General features: G+C 37.0%; 1 protein-coding gene across 3 annotated transcripts in view; it reads right to left on the bottom strand.

Moving 5' to 3' along the window:
- The window catches only part of XIRP2 (xin actin binding repeat containing 2), a 70,594-nt gene that overhangs the window by 34,787 nt on the left and 13,773 nt on the right, over positions 1-22,034 (bottom strand). The window contains exons 2-3 of one of the 3 annotated variants that reach the window (XM_007118562.4): positions 13,161-13,321; positions 7,958-8,095 (exon numbers count right to left, since the gene is read on the bottom strand). In XM_007118562.4, coding sequence (XP_007118624.2) covers positions 7,958-8,095; positions 13,161-13,217 — 195 coding nt within the window. In that variant the 5' untranslated portion in view covers positions 13,218-13,321. Of the gene's footprint in view, positions 1-7,957; positions 8,096-13,160; positions 13,905-22,034 lie in introns of those variants that run through there. The other 2 variants (XM_028478616.2, XM_028478628.2) reach the window with 2 other exon arrangements.

Raw genomic sequence — 22,034 nt, 5'->3', positions numbered from 1 at the left:
GGCTCAGCGGCCATGGCTCAGGGGCCTAGCAGCTCCGCGGCATGTGGGATCTTCCCAGACCGGGGCATGAACCTGCGTCCCCTGCATCGGCAGGCAGACTCTCAACCACTGTGCCACCAGGGAAGCCCTAAATCTCAGTTTTAATTAATTATTGGCATATCAGTGTAGCTTAAGCTAATAAATTCATTATTTTTAGTTTATTTTTATTCTAATTGGTTTATTTTAAATGATTTGATATGTATTTCTTTAGTTCACTTATATCACTCCATTATCTAGTTTTTAAAAAATATTTGAATATATCTTTGTATATATGCAAAAAAAGAACCCCACTATTTTAATACAGTCTGCCATTAACACGGGAGTTAACTGGGCTTGGAGATAACAGTAAATTGGTCGTTTGGCTGATTGGCATTTATTATATTCACCATGATTTTTTTAAGCCCTTGATTTCTCTATTCTCAGCAGCCCCTGTTCTATTCTTTGCAGTAGGCATCTCAAGAGAAATCTCAATAGAAATAGAAGGGCCTTGGTATCAGAGTGAAGAATGAGTTGGGCAGTGGAGAAGCCTCAGATGAGAAACTAAGAGGGGAGTGGTCATCTCTGGGATAACAAATCCTGGCTCAAGCTTGAACTGCCATGCTCATTGCTGCACATTAGAATCCCCTGGAGGGCTATAAAATTCCCTGATCCCTGACCACATGCCAGGACAATTAAACCAGAATTACCTGGGCTGCCCGAGGAGTTCCAGTGCATGACCAGAGTTGAGGACCACCTTACCGAGAGCCTAGGAGACTTAGATGACAAGAGCTCCCACTGAGATTTCATGTCAATTCTAAATCCTTATCCAGTCAGAGAAAAGGTAGGAGGAGACATGTCAGGAGCTCTGAAGAGGTCTTGCTTCAGGTCCAGAGTGACGCAGAAACCAGAAGACAGATGACTTATTGAAACCCACTCCTACTACATTCTTGTACCCCAACCTAGGGAGGCCTGGGGTAGAAGCACGTAATAGGTGCTCCATAAGTACTGGAAACCCCATTTCTAGACAAACCAGGCACATATGGGCTTTATGGAAGCAGGAGAAGAATTAGTGGTTTGTTGGGGCTGGTAGAAAAAGGCTTTCATCCTGAGAAATACACATTTTCACAGAGTTTAGTTTGTGTTTTTGCTTTTGTTTTCCTCATAGTTGGGAAAAGCAGTACTAAATGCAGTTAATTGGCTTCGCATCTTGAGCAAGGAAATTTTTTTACTAAATATAATTCTTTTCCATTCAACTTCTGTAGGAAAAAATGTGGGATTTCACCAAGACCTACAGAGCTATAGGAAGGTGGACATGGGTAGGAAGAGAGGAGACAGATGGAGACTGGGTAGCAGGAGGTCACCAGTTGCAAAGCATGTACAGGGATGTTAATTTTAAACGAATCTTTAATTACCTAATGAGCTTCTAGGAAATGATTTTGTCTCCCCAGGCTAAAAAACTGAAAAAAAAGTTAAGGTGTGAGGCACAGAACAATGCCATCCTTCTTTGTCATCTTACCTATACGTAAAATGTTTATGAATCGCATTCTACTTTGAGAATAATTACCACTGGATTATGCTTTAGTGGCAACACTACTAATGATAATAGCTAGTGTTTACTGAACATTTAATATCTGCCAGACATTCTAGTAAGAATTTTACATGAACTGTCTCATTTTATTCTTAACACACCTGTTACTTCATCCTCATTTCACAGAATAGGTTACATGGTTAACTCAGGGAATTCTAACCTGGGCTGTCTGACTCTGGAGCCAATAGGCCTAACCATTAGTCTAAACTGCCTCATTTTGAGTGGGGTTACTTTAGTTATAATAGTCATTTTAAAAACGTGCACACAACTAAAAAACTTTTCAAGACACACTTTTGGTCACAACCTTGTGTGCTGATAGAGATCTAGGTTAGATTGGGGTTGTTAATAGTAATCTAGGCCCTTGAAAAATCGTGCATGTGGCAGAAAGCCAAAGGTAGGTTTAAAACATTTACGTGAGAAATGCTGTGCAATGTGGACATTTAGCTGATAAAAATATGTTTAGTTTGCTAGAAAATAATTATGGGTCACCTTTAAAGAGTCTAAAACACACAGATATCAGATTATATCTGTCACAACCTGTTAAGAATATTTTCTATCACCCTAAAATTGTCCAGAGGTTGTTCCAAATCCACATAATCCTACAGAGTGCTAATGTTTACATGAGGATTTTTGCAACAGCAGATGTATGCAGAAAGATACATACTGTCTTGCAGCTCCCTACTGGTCCCCATCAGACTTGGCGGCAGGGAGTGGAGGTCAGGAATACTTTAGACTCTTGACATAGATTCAGTGCAGCCATTTTCACATGAAAGCAATTACCTAAGTGCTGTATCGCACTGATTACTTACCAGACTTTTGGAGCCCCATCAGCTCTTCCCTACTTAAGCCACTTAAAATGAAAAAACAAACAAACAAACAACTCCAGAAAAGAAGAGGCTTCTAGGACTTCACAATTAATACGCAAGGAGCTACTCAGTACTGTGTAAATAAAAGAGAAAGAAAACGAAGAGGAAATAAGCAAGAGAGGATGAAAATCAAACCCTGAATGTGAGACTATGGCACAAAGAAGGAACGTCTTAAGACTGCTAATGGGTCCAAGGTTTGTTTTTTGGAGGAATGGAAATGTTCTAAAATTAGATTGTGGTGACACTGTACAACTTTGCAAATATATTAAACAAACATTGAATTGTACACTTAAAATGAGTGAGTTCTATGTTATGCAAATTATCTCAATAAAGCTGTTAAAAAGAAAGAGAAGAAGAAAATCTTCAAAAAAAAAAAAAAAAAAAAAACAACAACCCAGAAACCATGGAAAGGGTGAGTGAAAATCAACTCTGAAAAGAGACAATGGCCATTTCATACCAACAACATCTGCTCCAGCATACTTCAAGACACCCTTTTAAGGATGAGGGGATGGGTTATTTTTTGTTTGTTTGTTTTTCCCAAATGGAGCCTGCTGTACTGAGTGGATTAAAAATATTCCTCTTAAATGGTCCTTTCCATTCTAGCATTAAGAACCTACTGATTTTCACTGGCATAGAATTCTGAGAAATCAATCCTAAGACAAAGTCAGAAACAATGCTAATGTGATATTTCTAACCTAAATGTCAACAGGACACATGCCGAATGGCTCATAATCCCTTAAGGAGGGTTGGATTTCATTCATATCTACAGGAATCAGTAATGGCTGTTTTGAAAAACAGAATCTAAATGGGTGATATTAAAAATAGGTAGTACTGGGCTTCCCTGGTGGCGCAGTGGTTGAGAGTCCACCTGCCGATGCAGGGGACATGGGTTCGTGCCCTGGTCCGGGAAGATCCCACATGCCGCGGAGCGGCTGGGCCCGTGAGGTATGGCCGCTGAGCCTGCGCGTCCGGACCCTGTGCTCCACAACGGGAGGGGCCACAACAGGGAGAGGCCCACGTACTGAAAAAAAAAAAAAAGGGTAGTACTAACTACCAGAGCCACCTAATAAAATTTTCTCCAACACATTCTTCTAAGAAGCTGAACCTTCACCCCAAACATCCTTCACCCAGGGGCCCTAACTGTTGAGAGTAGCTCCTTTTTCTAATTTACATAAGGATACTCCACAGGCTAGCAGTGATGCTGGTAACTGTTAAACAGGCAGAACCATAAAGCATAAGTCTAGAACACATAAATAGGACATTATTACAGGTTTAAAATGTCTGGCATAAATGAATGTTCCTATATCTTGTACCTCCTTTTTTCCCCCCTATTTCAGAGCCTCCTTTTCAATAGGTATGAAATAATCAATCAAAAAAACAGAGGGACCTTTAACACATAAATAGGACATTATTACAGGTTTAAAATGTCTGGCATAAATGAATGTTCCTATATCTTGTACCTCCTTTTTTCCCCCCTATTTCAGAGCCTCCTTTTCAATAGGTATGAAATAATCAATCAAAAAACAGAGGGACCTTTAACCTCAGCTTAATTTTCAAAACTTGCTTAGTCCCATTGCTGATCTCCCAGACAAACTGTTTCCAAATAGCTAATTACCCTGAAGTAGCTCACTTCAATACATTAGGAAGGAAAGAGGCAGATTGGACTGAACTCTTACACCTTATGAAATTATTACTAATTGTGATATTAAATATTGTCAGAAATGCAAAACAAATGTTCTTTCTTTTAACTCTAATTAAACTTGATTTCCAAGCTAATATTAATTTTTATATGTCAGCAAAATAAATATTTTTCTGACCAGTGGCAGACTTAGCAGAGAGCTAAATCTCAAGTACTTTAAATAAAGAGCCTGAAAACACCCTCAGAGCCGACAATAACTTGGATAAGACAGAATTAACTGTCTGTCTACCAGTAAATGTTTTGTTCTCAATCCCTGCTGATAAAAGAAGTGATTTTTAGAATGCATTCAGATAGCTTTAAGAGTTTAAGTGAATATCTAAGACATGATTTTTCTATGTTTTCATCTCTATAACCAAATCTGATATGTATCTCAAATTTCCATTAAGGATTATAAGTTAGTCATTTGATTTTCTAAGATACAGATGACTTTTTTCTGTCATTTTTCCTACAGACTTCTGCATACAGTTCAATAAATGGTATTTACTAGTTTATCTTCCATATATTCCCTTTATATTTTATTTATATTGCATTGCACTGTGACTTAGATTTAGTTACTCCTCATGGAATTATGGGGTATTATTAGTGTATCTAAACATAGATAGTGAAACTGAAGTTCAGAGAGGTCACTACAGGCCCAGAGTCATGCAGATGTTCAGATTTTTAGCACATGTTTTTTATTACTCTCACACACTTTAGTATGTCATGGTCACAGAGAAGGAACTACAGCTTATAATAATAAACTATATTTGCAAGGAGCTTATAGTGGAGATATATATATATATATATTTGCTGGTTTGGTTGTTTTTGTTTTTACCCAGCATTCATTTATTCTTTGTTCATAAGGGTATGCTGAGATCTTCCACATAGGTGAACTGGTACAGAGGCCTCAGCCAATCAGCATCCTCTAGCTACAGCAATTTAGTTCTAGGGGGAGCATGTGTATTCCACTTAGAGCCAATTAGATGCTGTAAGGTTTTTTTCCCTGGGACTTCTGGGAAAAGGATTCTCACTCTTTCTCTGCATCATTTTTACTCTTTCTGGGGAAAACCTGGGAGAGAATGGGGCCAGCTCAGAGGAAGTGAGGCTGACAGGTAAAAAAGAAGAAATATGATCAAGGAGATACTCAGTTTTTTAAACAAACACTTGTGAAGTGCTTATAAAGGGCCAGGCATAGTCTTAAGCACTTTACAAAAACAGCTTACTTAATCCTCTTAACAAACCTATGAGGTGGGTACTATTATAATCTTGACTTTATAATTGAGGAAATTGAGACACAGAGAAGTTAAGAAACTTGCCTAATGTCATTCAGCTAATAAATGAAGGAGGGCTTCCTTGGTGGCACAGTGGTTAGGAATCTGCCTGCCAATGCAGGGGACACGGGATCGAGCCCTGGTCTGGGAAGATCCCACATGCTGGGGAGCAGCTAAGCCTGTGCGCCACAACTGCTGAGCCTGTGCTCTAGAGCCCGCAAGCCACAACTACTGAGCCCGCGTGCCACAACTTCTGAAGCCTGCGCACCTAGAGCCCGTGCTCTGCAACAAGAGAATGAGAAGCCCGCACACTGCAACGAAGAGTAGCCCCTGCTTGCTGCAACTAGAGAACGCCTGCTGCAGCAACGAAGACCCAATGCAACCAAAAATAAATACATAAAATAAATTTATTAAATAAATAAATGAAAGAGCAGGGATTTGGACCCAGGTGATCATGCTGCATCCCAGTGCTCTTAGCTACTATGCTAGAGACATACTGTGAGTCCTTAATTACATCAATGGTAAGGTAATATATGCTTCACAATGGGTTCTCAAAGAAAAGAAGGAAAGAGGGAAGGAAGGAAGAAGGTAAGGGAAGGGAAGGGACATCCCTGATTTTTTGCATTTGCCAATTCCCTTGGTATAAATATTCTCAACATGGCTGATTTCAAGCTATTAACACGATATTATCTGGTTTGCAAAATTCCTGAAAATTTAATAATCAAAGAGTTGGTACAAGCCAGTTGCTCTAGTACAGCCCCGGAACTTACATCAAACCTCCCTTCCACAAGACTGCATTTTTATGAATCTGTAATGTTCCTTTAGGTTTAAGACTCTTGTGGTTGAGTTTTTGGTCTTTTGCAATATAAAGCATCCTAATTGATACCAAGTTTCACAGATGATGAAATGCTTTCATGGAAACTGCTCTTTGTCATCTTTGACCTCCACAACCACCTCTTGAGATAGACAAAACACTCATCAGTTTCTCCATCATAACTCAACAGAAACTGAGACTTGAGGGGGTATGAATTTGGACTATGTAGTACTGGCTACATAATTTGCCACACCCTGTGCAAAATGAAAATATAGGGTCCCTTATTCAAAAATCATTAAGAATTTCAAGATGACAGCAGAGCATGAAACTAAGTGCAGGGCCCCTCTAAGTATGGAGCCCTGTTCAACTGCCCACAATGAAGATGGCCCTGGGTCTATGGGACTCAGCTGATAAATGTCAGAGGTGGTGTGTGAACTCAGATCTACAAGTCCCATAGCCCTTACACTCTATCACACTGCTTCCCTGCAAATAAAGGATATGGAAATACTTTACCTATACTTCTATGTAGGATTTATTTAAATTATTAACGATGACTATACAGCATGTGGTTGATCAGTTTCAAGTAAACACAACACACACACATATGCTTGATTCACTTAGAATCCTATGTTGCAAGAGCTATACATTAGGTCACAAGTATATCCAATCTTAATTTATTTACATTACATTTCCTTTAGGCAAAATTAAAAGAAATCTTACCATAAACTTATTGTGAGCAACTTACATTGCACGTTTCTTTTTCTTGTTTACTTTTCAAACAAAGCCAGAAAAAGAAAACAAATACTATTCCACATACCAGACTTTTAATCAATCTATCTGATATACTGCCCCTGACGCCACCTTACAAACCCAACAGCCTTAATAGTCACAACTTAGGCAACTCTAAATACCCTAGGGAGTTTTCTGAAAAAACAAGCAAACAAACAAACAAAACCAAAAAACAAAAACAAACCCCACGTTTAACTCTGACTACAACATTTCAGAAATACCCCAGTTACTTTCTTCCTCCTGGAAAACCTGGGCCTAAGTCCAGCTGTTTACAGTGCAATTACTATTTTCCAAAGTGCCAGGCTCACTCTAATGAGTTTTATTACTTAGATTTTCACATTCAAAAATCATAACCCATGACAATATTCAGTAATATATGACAATGGAGTAATGAAATGGGAAAGAATCTTTTATATAAGATAGCATTTAGAAGTTGTATTATGCAGTTTTATGTAAGATCTGGTTTCCACTACTCAATTTTTGGTGATTTTTAAAGAAAGCAGAAAACTCATCACAATAAGCAGCTGAATAATGCTTCAAATTTAATCTATGCAAACAAATAACAGATAGTTTATCATGAATTATAACCTAAAGGCAGAGGCTCAATGTAAATATTGTTCTCAACATTTCTATTTACCTGTTGACTAACCTAGGCTATTTAATTTTCATTTTTGTTTGAGACATTAGAAGCCAAGAGAAAAAATATTCCAGTATGATTCCCTAGAAACATGGCAAAATGCTCCAAGTAAATAAATCAATACATTGATATGCTTTAAAGTGATTTTCTAAAACATTTTAAAATTACAATTCTTGTTAATGAGTAATGAAAATAAATATACCACCAAAGAGGGCAGAGATGTGTGTTTTATATCAGCACTGAAATGAAAGCATTTCAACCAGATATGATTTATCCTTTACCAACAGTAGTACTACCTGCTCAGATCCGTCCTGGTGCTGGTATTGGTACTGAGTAAAGGTATTACAGGAAGAAGCAATTTTGTCCTTCTCAAATTGTTTCTTCACTCTGGCCAAACCACCAGGCACTGTGCACACTTCTGATTCTTCCAGCATCTAAGACAAGAAAAAGGAAATAAAAAGGAAATTTCAGCTTGATATCTTCTTAGGATGGGATTCTCAAGCTATTTTTAAAAAAATGGTTGATAATTATTGAGTGGTATATTAAAAAGATATTAACATACACAATTATTTCAGGAGGATCTTATTACAGAAAACCTTAAAAAAAATAATTTCTCCATGTTGTTTTTTCCTGTATCAGTCTTTTGATATAAAGTCAGAAGGATCTTTAAAATATTGAGTTAATTTTCCTTATCTCAGATAGATTTTGATGTCTGGAGATTAGATCTGTTAGAATGGATTTCTCTCATAATACACAGAGCAGAAATTAGAATAATGAATTCAATTTTAATCCACAATAAAGTTGTCATTAAAATTCCAAATGTCTATATAGGTAACACATTATTAAGAATATTAAAAAACATTTGACTTATTCCAAAATGTATTTAAATCATTAAGGATGAACAAAATAGCTTTGAAGCTATTTTGGGGAAGCATATTTTTATTAATATACAAAAATATTAATATTAGTAAAAATAACAACTACTTAATACATAGTGCTGAGTGATTTTCTATGTATTTACATATATTTTGTCACTTGATGCTTCTCCATGTTCTGTGAGATATGGTCTTTTATGGTGGGGATGTCTAAGTTTAGAAGGATTCAAGTCTATCATTGGCATTTTACAGATGAGAAAGCCTATTCCAGTAGGTGTCATTTAGAACAACCTGAATAAATTTGAGGAGTCTTGTCAGATATGCCCCTGTGGGAAGTGCAGTAATTCCAAGGCTTTGGTTTTGATGATTCAGCACATTCCCCAGCCTAGCAGGCACTCAAGCCCAGATGGGATGACAACTGTCAAGAAAACAGGCCCCAGGCCAACCCACTTTCCTCTAAGATACATCCAGGTCCACCTGAAACTGGGAGGAGACTCAGAGACACTTCATGCACAGGAGGTCTCCTGAGGTCTGGCCTAGTTCTAACATAACCCTGGAAGCCTTGAGACCTGAGAGTAACTGAATGCCTGTGAGCTGAGGTTCCCATACCTTGGACTGTGGACTCTTGGGATCCTGAAATCTTTACCCAAATATGTAGTTCCTCAAACAAATACTAAAAATACAGCTACTAAATTGGGGTTTTCCATACTCCAAAATACTGGAGGTGAAATTAATATTCAGGATTATCTGAATTACTAGCAAATACTCAAGTGGTTGCTTTATCAAGTTCATAACCTTTCCCTAGTTACAGGGACTGCCAAATATTTAAGAATATGCACATTGACTCTATGGAAAGAAGGGATACATTCTATCAAATTCTGCAACAAACTTCACATGTAAATCCTGGTCAATTACTGTCACTTGATACATGTTAAAGTCATTAGAAATTATGGCATCTCTTTTGAAATTTAAGATAAAGAAAGGGAAGGGTGAATTAAGGCTACAATATTTCTTTTACCCCCTCTGCCATTTAATTTACATAAATGGCCTTCTTCAATTGATCATATGCAGATAATATATAAATATTAAATTACAGAAATTAAGGCAAATTTTGTTAAGAAGAAACTTACTTTTTCCAACAACTATAAACAGTGTCCAAATGATGTGCAAATTAATCTGGTAAGCCTCATTAATTATGCTAATGAGTGGATACTTTACTAGTGTGTGTGTTTACACAAAAATATCAGTTCCTATACCGAACAGGTTGCCTCTTATCTACTAAATGAATTAAAAAACAGATATATCCATTCATTTACTTTAGCACTGTGCTTTGGAATCAGATCATGTTACACAGGCAAAAATGCCTACAGTTGATTATTTTTACTAGTAGTACAACCATGACCCCAGCCCTCCTGATGCTGCTCTCCGGCCTAAGGGAGAAAGTCCTTTCAGCTATAGTTTAGTTAGTGGTGGTGATGAGGTCTTCTTGTTCAGCTCAGCTTGGAAAGTTTACATATGTAAGATGGCAGGACTTACTCAAGGAGAAGCCTATGGCCATAAGCTGGAGTGATGTTTCTTTGCTCAGATTGAGATCACTTTGCCTTGTTTACCACCATGTACTAACATCCCAACTAATCCATGTAATTGTAAATGATCACATAACTTAGATTGCTTTGTGTTGAACCTTTTAAAAAATGTTTATCCTTATTCTATGTTTCTTATTCTTGGACACAGAAACAAGATTTGGAATTTAATGGATATGCCAATAATAATTATTCTATTAACGAGTTAATTTAAATACTTAATACGGAAACTACCTAATGCGATTTTAATAATAAGTTAATTTAAATACATAACACTGGGGGGCTTCCCTGGTGGCGCAGTGGTTGCGCGTCCGCCTGCCGATGCAGGGAAACCGGGTTCGCGCCCCGGTCTGGGAGGATCCCACATGCCGCGGAGCGGCTGGGCCCGTGAGCCATGGCCGCTGGGCCTGCGCATCCGGAGCCTGTGCTCTGCAACGGGAGAGGCCACAACAGAGGGAGGCCCGCATACCACAAAAAAAAAACAAAAAACATAACACTGAAACCTAGGTAAGTATATTCCATACAGAATCAGCAATTTCCTTTACTAAGAACTGTTCTTGGTTTGTAGGGCATAATAGAAATAACAATCTGGGGAGCTGGACAGACAGTAATTCTAATCCCAGCTGTGACACTTAAAACCTTGGGCTAGAGTTCCTGAACCTCAGTTTTCTTTCCTATAAACTGGGAATAGCAATATATTTCTCACAGATTTCTTGCAAGTGTTAAAAAAGATAAAGGAAATAAAACTGCACAGTACAGAACCTGTTATTTTGTGGCCTAACAAATGTTACTTCTCCTTTCTCCTCTAGGGGGCTTTTGAGGACCGATGCCTTTTCACAGGCAGGCCTTTCGTTTAGGTTCAACAAAATGCCATCTGCCTGAGTCTAGGACAAAGAGAACCTGATCTAGGACAAAGAGAAACTGATCTAGGACAAAGAGAAACTACTTCAATGTGACTGAAATATAATGGATTCAGTTTGGGGCCAAATCAGTGACTTCCAAGTTTTGCACATAAAATATTTGGTTTATTTGTATAGACAGAAATTTGGTTTTAAGCAGTTTCCATGAATTTTTGATTGAACAAACATTTGATGCAACTGGCCAAATAAGGCAGTTATTTTGCTTTACTTTAGATATTTATCAGGATTTCTCTTAGACAATATGTGTGCTCATTTTTCTCAGAATATTAGCTTAGGGCCAAACCAAACAGTAGGGCACTTTTTTTGGACCAAAGATGCTTTCTTATATAAGAGGAGGCAGTTGAATATAGTTAAAAGAGTACTAGAGTCAAGAGACTGGAATCTAGTCTGGCTTTGTTCCTGTCTAATTGCATGATCTACCATAAATCACTGCCCCTCAATTTGTTTTGTCTGTAAATGGGCAGGAAAGAGAAGGATTATTAAATTCCTTATATGTAGAATTTCTTCAGAATAGCATTAAAATTTAAAATTTTTATATTAAATAGTGAGATAATTTAGTTGCCTTATGTGCCCAATTTAAATATTCTCCTTTTAGTATGCTATAAATACGAATCATGCCTTATACAAATTTGTTTTTTGGTATATTCTTCTAGTGTTTAGCAAGATAAAAGTCTTCCTAGATAAAAGATTGCTTACTAAACAACCAGTCTTTAACTAGGTATTTTCAAAGTCAGCTTGTTTCACCAAGAGTCATGTTTCCAATTTAGAATACTAATTTGTAGTAAAGTTCCTTAATGATCCAGCAGGGGGTGCTATGTAAGAAGACTGGCAGGAGGCGCTGGAGGGATACTATTTGTTTTGGAAGTGATGAAGTTACTTATGTCATTTCTGTACATTCATTCAAAATCTATGGTGCGCCTGAAACGTATTTCAATAACTATGTAAAAACTTAAATGTCATCTAGCATTGCAACATTGTTAATGAGTTTGGCACAGTCATTCTTGTCTCTGAATGATTTGTAAAGAAAAATGTTCAGAGTAGCTATTTTAGAATACCAGGCTTCTTGGCTATTCTCTCTCTCTCTTTCTCTTTTGGTTAAATGAACAACTTTGCTAATTTGGAGATTATAATTATAAAAGAATATCCTTATACTCCATTAAGCTATAAAGCTGCTACTGATAAAATGACTTATCAAATCCTGTGGATTGAAGGCCACGGAATATGGAACCCAACAAATTCTTTTGAATATGACTTTATTATGCATTCGCTCTAAAAAGTGGTGGTCTTACTGAACCCTGCTGTTTCCTGTAATCATAATTGGTTTAGCAGAGTCTCTACATTGCTAATCTCCCTCATTTCTATGTTGATTAAGCTACTTCTAATGGATTTAGGGCATACAGAGAAACAGAAAAGCAAAAGAAATTATTCTGCCAGTGAATTTAAATGAACTATATATGAGACCAAGGAAGGCAGCATGCAGACCCGCATTATTAAGACCTGAAATTAATTCCCAAACTTCCCAAGGAGAATAGCTATAGGTTAAATGATAATTGTGGCAGTAGTAACATTTATACAGTGCCTTATGGCTTACACGTAAATTATCTTTTACTCTTCACAGAGACCCTCTGCAGTAGATGTTTTTTTTTCCCATTTTTCAGTTAAGGAAACTGAAGTTCAGAGAAGGGTTAAGATAATAGCTCAAGTTCACACAACTAATAAGGGGCAGAGCTGAAGCTTAATTTCAGAACCTCTGGATTTGATACACACTATTTCTGTGTTTTTTCTACTTTAGCCCTTTGTCCAGTAGTACTCTTTTTTTTTTTTTTTTTTTTTTTTTTCGGTTCGCGGGCCTCTCACTGTTGTGGCCTCTCCCGTTGCGGAGCACAGGCTCCGGACGCGCAGGCTCAGCGGCCATGGCTCACGGGCCTAGACGCTTTGCGGCATGTGGGATCTTCCCGGACAGGGGCACGAACCCGTGTCCCCTGCATCGGCAGGCGGACTCTCAACCACTGCGCCACCAGGGAAGCCCGTCCAGTAGTATTCTTATATTGCAATGTAAAGGAGGCATGTGAAAGGCAGACAAGCAGCCTGCCTAATGCAGAAGCACTAGAAGCAGCTTACGTTGGTGGAGAAGCTGCGGCAGTCACCCTTGGAAACAGCTGCCTGGTACCTCGCCATCCGCTCCTTCAAGGACACCACCTCCTGGAGGTCTGACACACCCTCTCTCTGCGCAGCACTGTCTTCTGCAAATCCACTCGCAGGCTTATGAGGGCCAGCAGTCACTGAAAACAAATGTAGCATCGTTTCAGGGTTGTTTTTTTTTTTTTTTTTTTTTTTGCGGTACGCGGGCCTCTCACTGTTGTGGCCTCTCCCACTGCGGAGCACAGGCTCTGGACGCGTAGGCTCAGCGGCATGGCTCACGGGCCCAGCCGCTCCTCGGCATGTGGGATCTTCCCGGACCGGGGCACAAACCCGTGTCCCCTGCATCGGCAGGTGGACTCCCAACCACTGCGCCACCAGGGAAGCCCTCGTTTCAGGTTTTGAAAAGAAAATAGCATCATCTTAGGAACAGTGAAGGCACTTAAAACATCTGGTCTCGGAAAACAGACTGTAACATTCCATGGTATTTTCCACGTTTCGTGGTCACTCTCTTTTTTTCAAGCTTTCAAGCACAGCTACAAAATGCCTGCACAGAAGCATATGCTTATGCAAACAGCAAAAGTAAATATTGTCCCCACTCCTACTCCTGCAATTATTCTGATAAACAATAGGTATTTATTAAGAGATACATAATGTTAATGAACATTTCCTAAAGCATTATGTGTTGGAGTTATGCTAAACGCTATAAAAGCATCATCTCATTTACTTCTCTAACATCCTCATCAGGTAAGTTCTATTATTTTCTAAAATTTATAGATAAAGAAAATGGAGAGTCAGAGTAGTTAAAAAAACTTTCCCATGATCACACAATTAGTAAGTGTGGTTTGACTAAATCAGATTTGGTGGTTTGACTAAATCTTTGGCAAGTCTAAAAATTGCTCTTTGCTTCTCTCCCTACCCTTCAACCCTCAAGGAGATAAATCTAAAATATGTGAATGCTATGAGAATTATAGACTGTGGATTTTTTTCCTTTTATTCCATAGAGGCATGTGTAACATAAGAAAGAAATAATAGTCCCACAAAAAAAAGCTTTGTCAGTTGTTCCAGAGCATCTTATATTTTCCCATGTAAGCCATCTACCTGACAAAAATACAGGATATTAGGAATTACATACTTGCAAACAGAGCAAAAGACTGATTGCATGATCACAGAATAACAGTTGTTAGAAACAGAAATGTCTTAGAGATGATACAGTCTCACCTAGTCTAACCAACTCCTTTTAGGCATAAGGAAACATGTCTAAATATTTCCTTATGTGAAAGAAACCTAAGGACCCTCCCTGGCTAATGTGATGGTTATTTAGATATAGGTGCCAGAGTTGGTTCCAAAACTAGTTTTTCTTATTTTATCCAGTGTTCTTTGCTGTTATCACTCTGCTTGTTGGTTTACTGTTCACTCTTAAAGAATTGTAATTATAAAATCATTTCAAGGGCTCCTTCTGAGACCAACCAGTATATGGTGTGTGTGTGTGTATATGTGTGTATGTGTGAGTTTTAATATGTTTATCACTCTTTCGTACACCCCTGCCTTTCACCTTAGGGCTGGTAGTTTTTTGGGGTTTTTTTTAACATCTTTATTGGAGTATAATTGCTTTACAATGGTGTGTTAGTTTCTGCTTTACAACAAAGTGAATCAGTTATGCATATACATATATTCCCATATCTCTTCCCTCTTGCATCTCCCTCCTTCCCACCCTCCCTATCCCACCCCTCTAGGTGGTCACAAACCACTGAGCTGATTTCCCTGTGCCATGCGGCTGCTTCCCACTAGGGCTGGTAGTTTTTTGGACTCACAGGAATTAGCGGTCTTTGGTATACTTTGTTATTTGAATTGGTTTGATTTAATTACAATGAACCAAGTCCCAGACAACCCCAGGTAACAGACCACCAAGCTGTTCCTTCCCTGCCCTGTTCTCCCTACCTTCTTACCCAGTCCCCACATTGAACCATCTTATTGCATTGTTTGTTCTTTCTATTAGCTTCTCCAAGATTTCTGTACACAACAGCAGTTGAGAACAACTACTGCGACCCAGGAAAAATTAAAAATTATTTGTTTTTTGACTCCCTGAGTATTTGCTTTTCCTTAAGGACTTCTTATTCAGTTAAATTTTTCATTTATTTTAATAAAATTTGTAAATATATTTTTAAAATTTTAATATTTATGTTTTATATTTTATTTCACACAGTACTGAAAGGAAAAAAATATAAAGGAATAAGACATTATATCATATGAATACTGTGATTGTAGAAACTGATATGTTCACAATAAATGTCAGTTAGTTTTTAAAATTCAGCTGTCTTCCAAAACCTCATATCCACACAAAGGTACACTCCTCCAGTTGATCCTGATAAAAAGAGATTCCCACCAACTACTGAAAGTCTTTCACATGCTGAAGAAAATATATCTTTATTTTCCTCTCTGGATTATCTATTTGCACAGATGAATTCCGTTTATGTTCAGCTGTACTCTTCTTACTTTGTTGTAAATGGTCACTATATAAATTTAATTGAACATGAACCACTGAAGTTTTTCCACATTAAGATATAAATTTCATTTTGCACATTATTAATTAAAGATGTCATTCTTTTATTAATCTTAAGAGAAAGTCAGCAGTTTATTTTTGCAAAAATGTACAGAGAGTATTTACTTTCGAAATCTTTCCAAATGATTTTTATCATTTTCATCCTACTGGGAAATGCCTAAGATTAATGGTCAGGAAATCAGTTGCCTGAGTATTAAGAGATTTGGATTCCATTGCCTTGTAGCCTTTTATTCTGATCACAGAAAAAATATTACATTTTAATCTCTCTCTTTCTTTGTCTCTCTTTTTCTCGCTCTCTCTCCTCTTTTTCCCGTCAGTAACTTTGCCTACGCAGGTAGGGTTGTGGAATAGAAAACCAACCTTCAGCTAACAAACTATGTCCATGTTGTTTCTTAACCTCCTAAGTCAGTGTCTTTCAATTTCCTCATCTGAAAAACAAGGTGATGTTTCGTGACTAGTATACTATAAGGCAGTGCACCTATCTGTTCCTATCTTGATGCTGATGACACCTGATATAAATTTGTAGGGTTGATAAGACAGTCCCTTACTTAGGGACTTAGGGATGTGTGGGGAAGAAGATAGGAACATTGGTCACCTGACCTCACAATGTGCTATTTCAGAAGACTTGGATGCAACTGAGATTGGAAGCAGTGTTAAATGAGTTTAGGGTAACTTTAAAGAGAAAGGTAACACAGAAGAACAAGTTGGGTGTAAGACAGACTCAAGGATGTACTGTACAACATGGGGAATATAGCCAATATTTTGTAATAACTGTAAATGGAAAGTAACATTTAAAATTTATATAAAAATTTTTAAAAAGCAAATAATTGACTGAAAAAAATGATGCTACTGTCATCAATAAATAAGTCTATAGAATAAAGTAAAAAGTACTTTGACCTCTTTATTTCACTAAGAGAACACTTGCTAGTATCTGAGTTGTGAAGCTGATATTTGCTCTGTCTGATTTACAGTACAGGTGTAAGCAGAGGTGTGTCTGATTTCCTAGCTGTGTTGAAATCAGAAGAAAGGAAAGTTATCAAAGGTGAGAAGAGAACTAAGGGTATTGAAGGTTTCTTAGAAGAACTAAAATACATATTGAAGGCAGTTAATAGAGTAATATATTCTACAGAAGAGAAAACCAATAACATACTAACAACAATGTAAAAGAAGATGACAAAGATAGAGAACAGACAGCAAAATTCAAACTAGAAGATAACAGCATTTCCGTGGGAGGGAGGGAGAGTGGGCAGAACAAATGAAATACAATAGAAGAAATTTTTGCTGAAGATAAAATTTGGGCATAGATTTAAAGTATTTACCATATATAGGAATAAACTTAATTTTAAAGCACCAATATATCAGCAAATCCTAGTAAAACATTTCAGAATCAAGGAAAAAGAAAAGTTATACAATTATCCAGACACATGAAGAGTTTCTGTGATGAAGAAACAAAATTCTGAAATCCTGAGGTATCTTCTTTATAACACTGAACACTAAAAGCAGTTAGAGAACTGATTACTGGTTACTGAAATTTTAGTTTTGAGGACTACTCTATGTGAATTCAAGTTGTTACTCATGTGAGAAGTCAATAAAAAGCCAAACACAGTCCATTTAACAAAAGTCAGCCAAAAAAGAAAACAAAGATCCTTAACAAAGAAAACCAAATGTAATAGTGTAAAACCAAATGTAAATAAACACGGGCCAAACTTCACCCTAAAAGACAAAGACAAATAAATCCAACCATATGCCACCTGCAAGACACAAAATTTAAAAAGAAAATATTGGCCAAGAAATTGTGAGGCAAAAATAAATGAAGAGAAGTTATCATGACTATATTCCTTTCATGCAAAGTAACATTAAAGACAAAATATGTTAAATGAAATAGAGAGCTATTCTGTAGATAGAAGATGCTGCCCCACTATGAAATTGTAACAATGATGTGACTCTACATGCTGACTAGCATAGTACAGAAACATATAAAGAGCATCTGTAACAAGAAGAATTTTATGGGACTGTAATTGCTGTGGATGACTTTAACTTTCTTCCATCTTTGCCATATGAAACTTCAAAAATAAATTATTTGAATTATATAATTAATAAGGTTTATTTTAATATACTTACTCATTATTATTAAATAAATATTGATTATCTACAATAAGCATAAGACACATTCACTATGCTCCAGAGATTTCAGTCTAGTTGGCAAGAGAAACAGGCAATTATAGCCCAAGGAGTTTATGGTTTTGCACCAGGTGAGTTGGGAGCCTACAGGGGAGAACCTAATCCACCTGGGTGTGTCAGTGAGCTAGATGTCGGGAAGGCATCCTGAGAAGTGGAACATTTGCAATGAAACACGAAGGAGTTGGCCATGTGACTATGTGGAAGAGAGAACAATGCAGAAATGGGAGGAAACAGCAGAATTACCAACAAATCATGTTGGGAAAAGTAGGTAATGATTTTGAGGAAAACATTCAGAGTTCCTCACCACACTGCATATTACACACTGAGTATTAGATAAAGAGTTAAATGCTTTTTAAATGATGAAAAATTCTTAGAGAGATATAATTCATAAAATGATTTTAGTTGGACTTTTTAAGCATGAAAATTCAAAGTGAAAAAATCTTTCAAAAAATTTATAAGGCAAAAGGAAGACGGAAAAGGGACAATTATAATAAATAGGTTGAAATGTTAATTTTCTGTAAAGAATATTGGTTGGAAAAAAAACTAACATTATTGAAAAGACAGGTAAAGGACTTAAAAGAATGATTCACAAGTAAAAAAATAATAGCAAATATGTATAAAGTGCTTTCTATGTGTCAGACTAGTTAGTCTTTTTAATGGTCTCAACCACCCTATGAGGTAGAGACTATATTTATTTTTAATCTCCATTTTACAGATAAGGAAACAGAGACACAGAAAAGATTGTAAAACTTGCTCAAGATCATGTGGCTGGTGAGCTTCAGAGCTGGAAGGGAAGCTAGACAGTCTGGCTCCAGGTTCTGTGACTTAAGTATAATTCTATGCTACATCTCAAGAAGTACAAGAGTCCAAAAACCAAAAGACAAACCCAAACAATCACTTGCCCAAGGAAACAGATGAAGGAAAATTCAATCAACAAAAAGATGCCTTTTTTGTTGTTAACTGACTCATTGCCTGTGCAATAAAATATATACAATAAGCAAATAGTCCTGGATAACTAATCCAATGTTTAAGTATGACTCAAAAGAAATTGTAAGGTTCAATGGTAATTTGAACTCTCGAGCAGAAGAATGAAAATTTAATGATTTTTTTTTCTTGGAAATTTTCTAAAATCAATTCGAGAAGCCTTTATTTAGTCCAAACTAAAAGCCAGGCAGAGAATGAGCTGGGGTGTCACATGGAAGCCCACAAAGCTGATGCAAATATAGATGCCAGCTTCAAGGAGGCAAGTGTACTTTTGGTGACATATCAACAGCCTTGCTATTATATTCTGGATGCATTATAAAGAAGTCAACTGCTTTGAACTCAGAAAATTGATTGAGAACTAAATTGGGAGAATGACGAACTAAATTCTATCAAATCTAAATATATAATCTATAACCCAGCTCGGATTTGTGTACAGCATATCATACCGATGGACATACCATGGACTCAGAGCCATTAGCATGAATAAATTTTCTATAATTTATAATATTTGCATATCCCTCAGCTAATAATAAAATCCATCTCTTTTAAACATTCAGAATGCTGCTGCCAAGTCAAATTTGTAATCAATTTTAGTTTTATATATTTTACCCTCATTTGAATATTATAAAGCGAAGAAGCGGAGAATAAAATGAAAGAGCAAGTGTATAGCACAATCTTGCATTAATTTACAGTTTTTAAAAAAACATGGAGAGGAAGGGCAAAGAGTAAAATGAGTGGAAGGGTATGCCATGATGGCACGAAAGCTACACCGTGCCGTCCCTCCAGCGTACGAACCCAGTGAATCAGATTACATCTTTTAAACTAACCTCCCTATGGTCCCACTCCCCCAAAATGCATTGTGTTGTGTGTACTACTGCCACCTTCCCCAAAATCCATCCATTCGTCTGATTAGCATGATTTATACACTAACAAAAACAGATCATCTCTCAGGGTAATAAGAAGGATTAGTTCTTGCCTCCTTACTAAATCTTCCATAACCACTATTCTCCTAATTCACCAGGTACTGGAAGAGATCCTATACATCCAGTTGCCTGACAGAGGAAAACAACAAGATTTAGCAATGTGGTAAACAAAATATTGGTCCTCCAAAGAGGTGCACACCCTTATTCACAGAATTTGTAAATACGCTACATTACATGGCAAAAGGGACTTTGCAGATGTGATTAAGTTAAGGATTTTGAGATGGGGAGATTATCCTGGATTGTCCAGGTGGGTTAAATGTAGTCACAAGGGTTCTTATAAGTGAAAGAGGGGCAGGAGAGTCAGAATCAGAAAGGAGTGGTAATGACAGAAGGAGAGAGAGAGGGGAGAAGAAGAAGAAGAAAAAGAAGAAGAAGGAGAGAAGAAGAGGGGGAGGGGGAGGGAGAAGAAGAGGGAGAGGAAGAAAAGAAAGAGAGAGAGAGAGAGATGCATTGCAGAATCTAAACTACTGGCTTTGAAAGTGGAGGAAAGGTCCCATGAGTCTAGGAATGTAGGTAGATTCTAAAAGCTGGAAAAGGAAAGGAAGGAAACAGGCAACCTCCCTCATAGAGCTTTTAGGAGGAGTGGGGCCCCAGCCAACACCTTGATATTGACCCAGCGAAACTCATTTTGGATTTTGGATCTCCAGAACTATAATACAATGGATTTGTGCTATTATAAGCCCAATTGTTTGTGCTTACAATTGTTTGCAGTAATTTGTTACAACAGCAACAGGAAACTAATACAAGCATCCACTGTACATACACATACACCTGACCAAGTCAGAAATCACTACACAGTAAATTCTTCTTAAGGCATATTTCAGTTCTAGCTCCCCCTAATCTCACAGATTCATATACACAAACCACCCTGTGATGGAAACATCTTTGAATTTCTTTACACCCCAAAGAATAAATGTCTACCTACTTATAGATAAGACTCAGCATAAATGTCCATTTAGATAGTAATCTCTTTGAGTAACAGAACTGCCATTTCTAATTGTAGTAAGTTTTTCTTATATAGACTTGTCTTCTGTTTTCTGCAACCCCTATCATCTCACAAGAAGTGCTTCTGGTACGAGAGCAGTTATAAATGTACAGAAGTTAGACAGAAATTAAATAATCATTAGTAGGTTAATATTGCTAGTTTGGGCATATTTGAAAATTCAATCATATTGCTATTAAATTAATTAATTGCTTAGTTTAGTTAAGGACTTGGCCAGTTAAAAAATCAATAATTGAATAAAATGACTTAAATTCCTTTGAAATAGTCAAATAAAACTATTAAATGCTTATAGATGATGCATATTTTTACAATATAAGTCTCTTGTTAGACACTTCCCTAGCACAATCAGACTTATGTTGCATTATAACAATGATAACCATCTGTTAATGAGTATCAATTACACATTAATCATTTTACGTGTATTCTTACACATCTACATTTTACATCTAATTCTTATAACAACTATATCTGATGGGTGGTATTATTTCCAGTTTACTGCGGTGAAAATAACATTTAAAAAGGTAAAAATCATATAGTAAGTGGCTCAGCTTGGAATTAAGTTCAGGTATTTCTGAGTACAAGGCCATTTAACTCTACACCGTCTCTTATGTAAGTATTTTTCATTAAAATATAACATTATAAAATAAATTTTAAATTAAGGGTATGAATTCTCCTTTCTGTTTCCTAAACATCTACACACAAATCCTTTATAGCAGTGTATCTAGGGATAAATCAAAGGGAAACCAATAAGTTGAATTTCTATGTCTCTAAGTGAATCCTTTTTTGTCCTTATAAGCTTGAGTTTAGAATTAGAAATCAAAGCAAATTTTTCAGTTATATTTCTTTGGTCACTATAGAGATCAAACTTGAGATGGGGTTAGGTATTGATCCAAGCCAGCAGGGAGAGAGACAAACTTTACTATAAGGGAAGGAAAATGTGAAGCAAGGTCCACTGCTCTCATTTCTATTGATTTGTTTTGCCTCAAGGCATGGGAGGTGGTGGCATGCTTCCATCGAAGTTTCCTCTTGTTTAAATCTGCATCCCAGGTATACAATAAGAGTATTTGAGAAACTCTCCTCTTAAGACTTTAGGCATACATTCAGTAAACATCTACTGCTCATCTGCTGTGGACCAAGCACAG

The sequence above is a fragment of the Physeter macrocephalus genome, chromosome 2, assembly GCF_002837175.3.
Source record: "Physeter macrocephalus isolate SW-GA chromosome 2, ASM283717v5, whole genome shotgun sequence".
Classification (NCBI taxonomy): domain Eukaryota; kingdom Metazoa; phylum Chordata; class Mammalia; order Artiodactyla; family Physeteridae; genus Physeter; species Physeter macrocephalus.
This window is presented reverse-complemented; position numbering and strand designations above follow the sequence as displayed.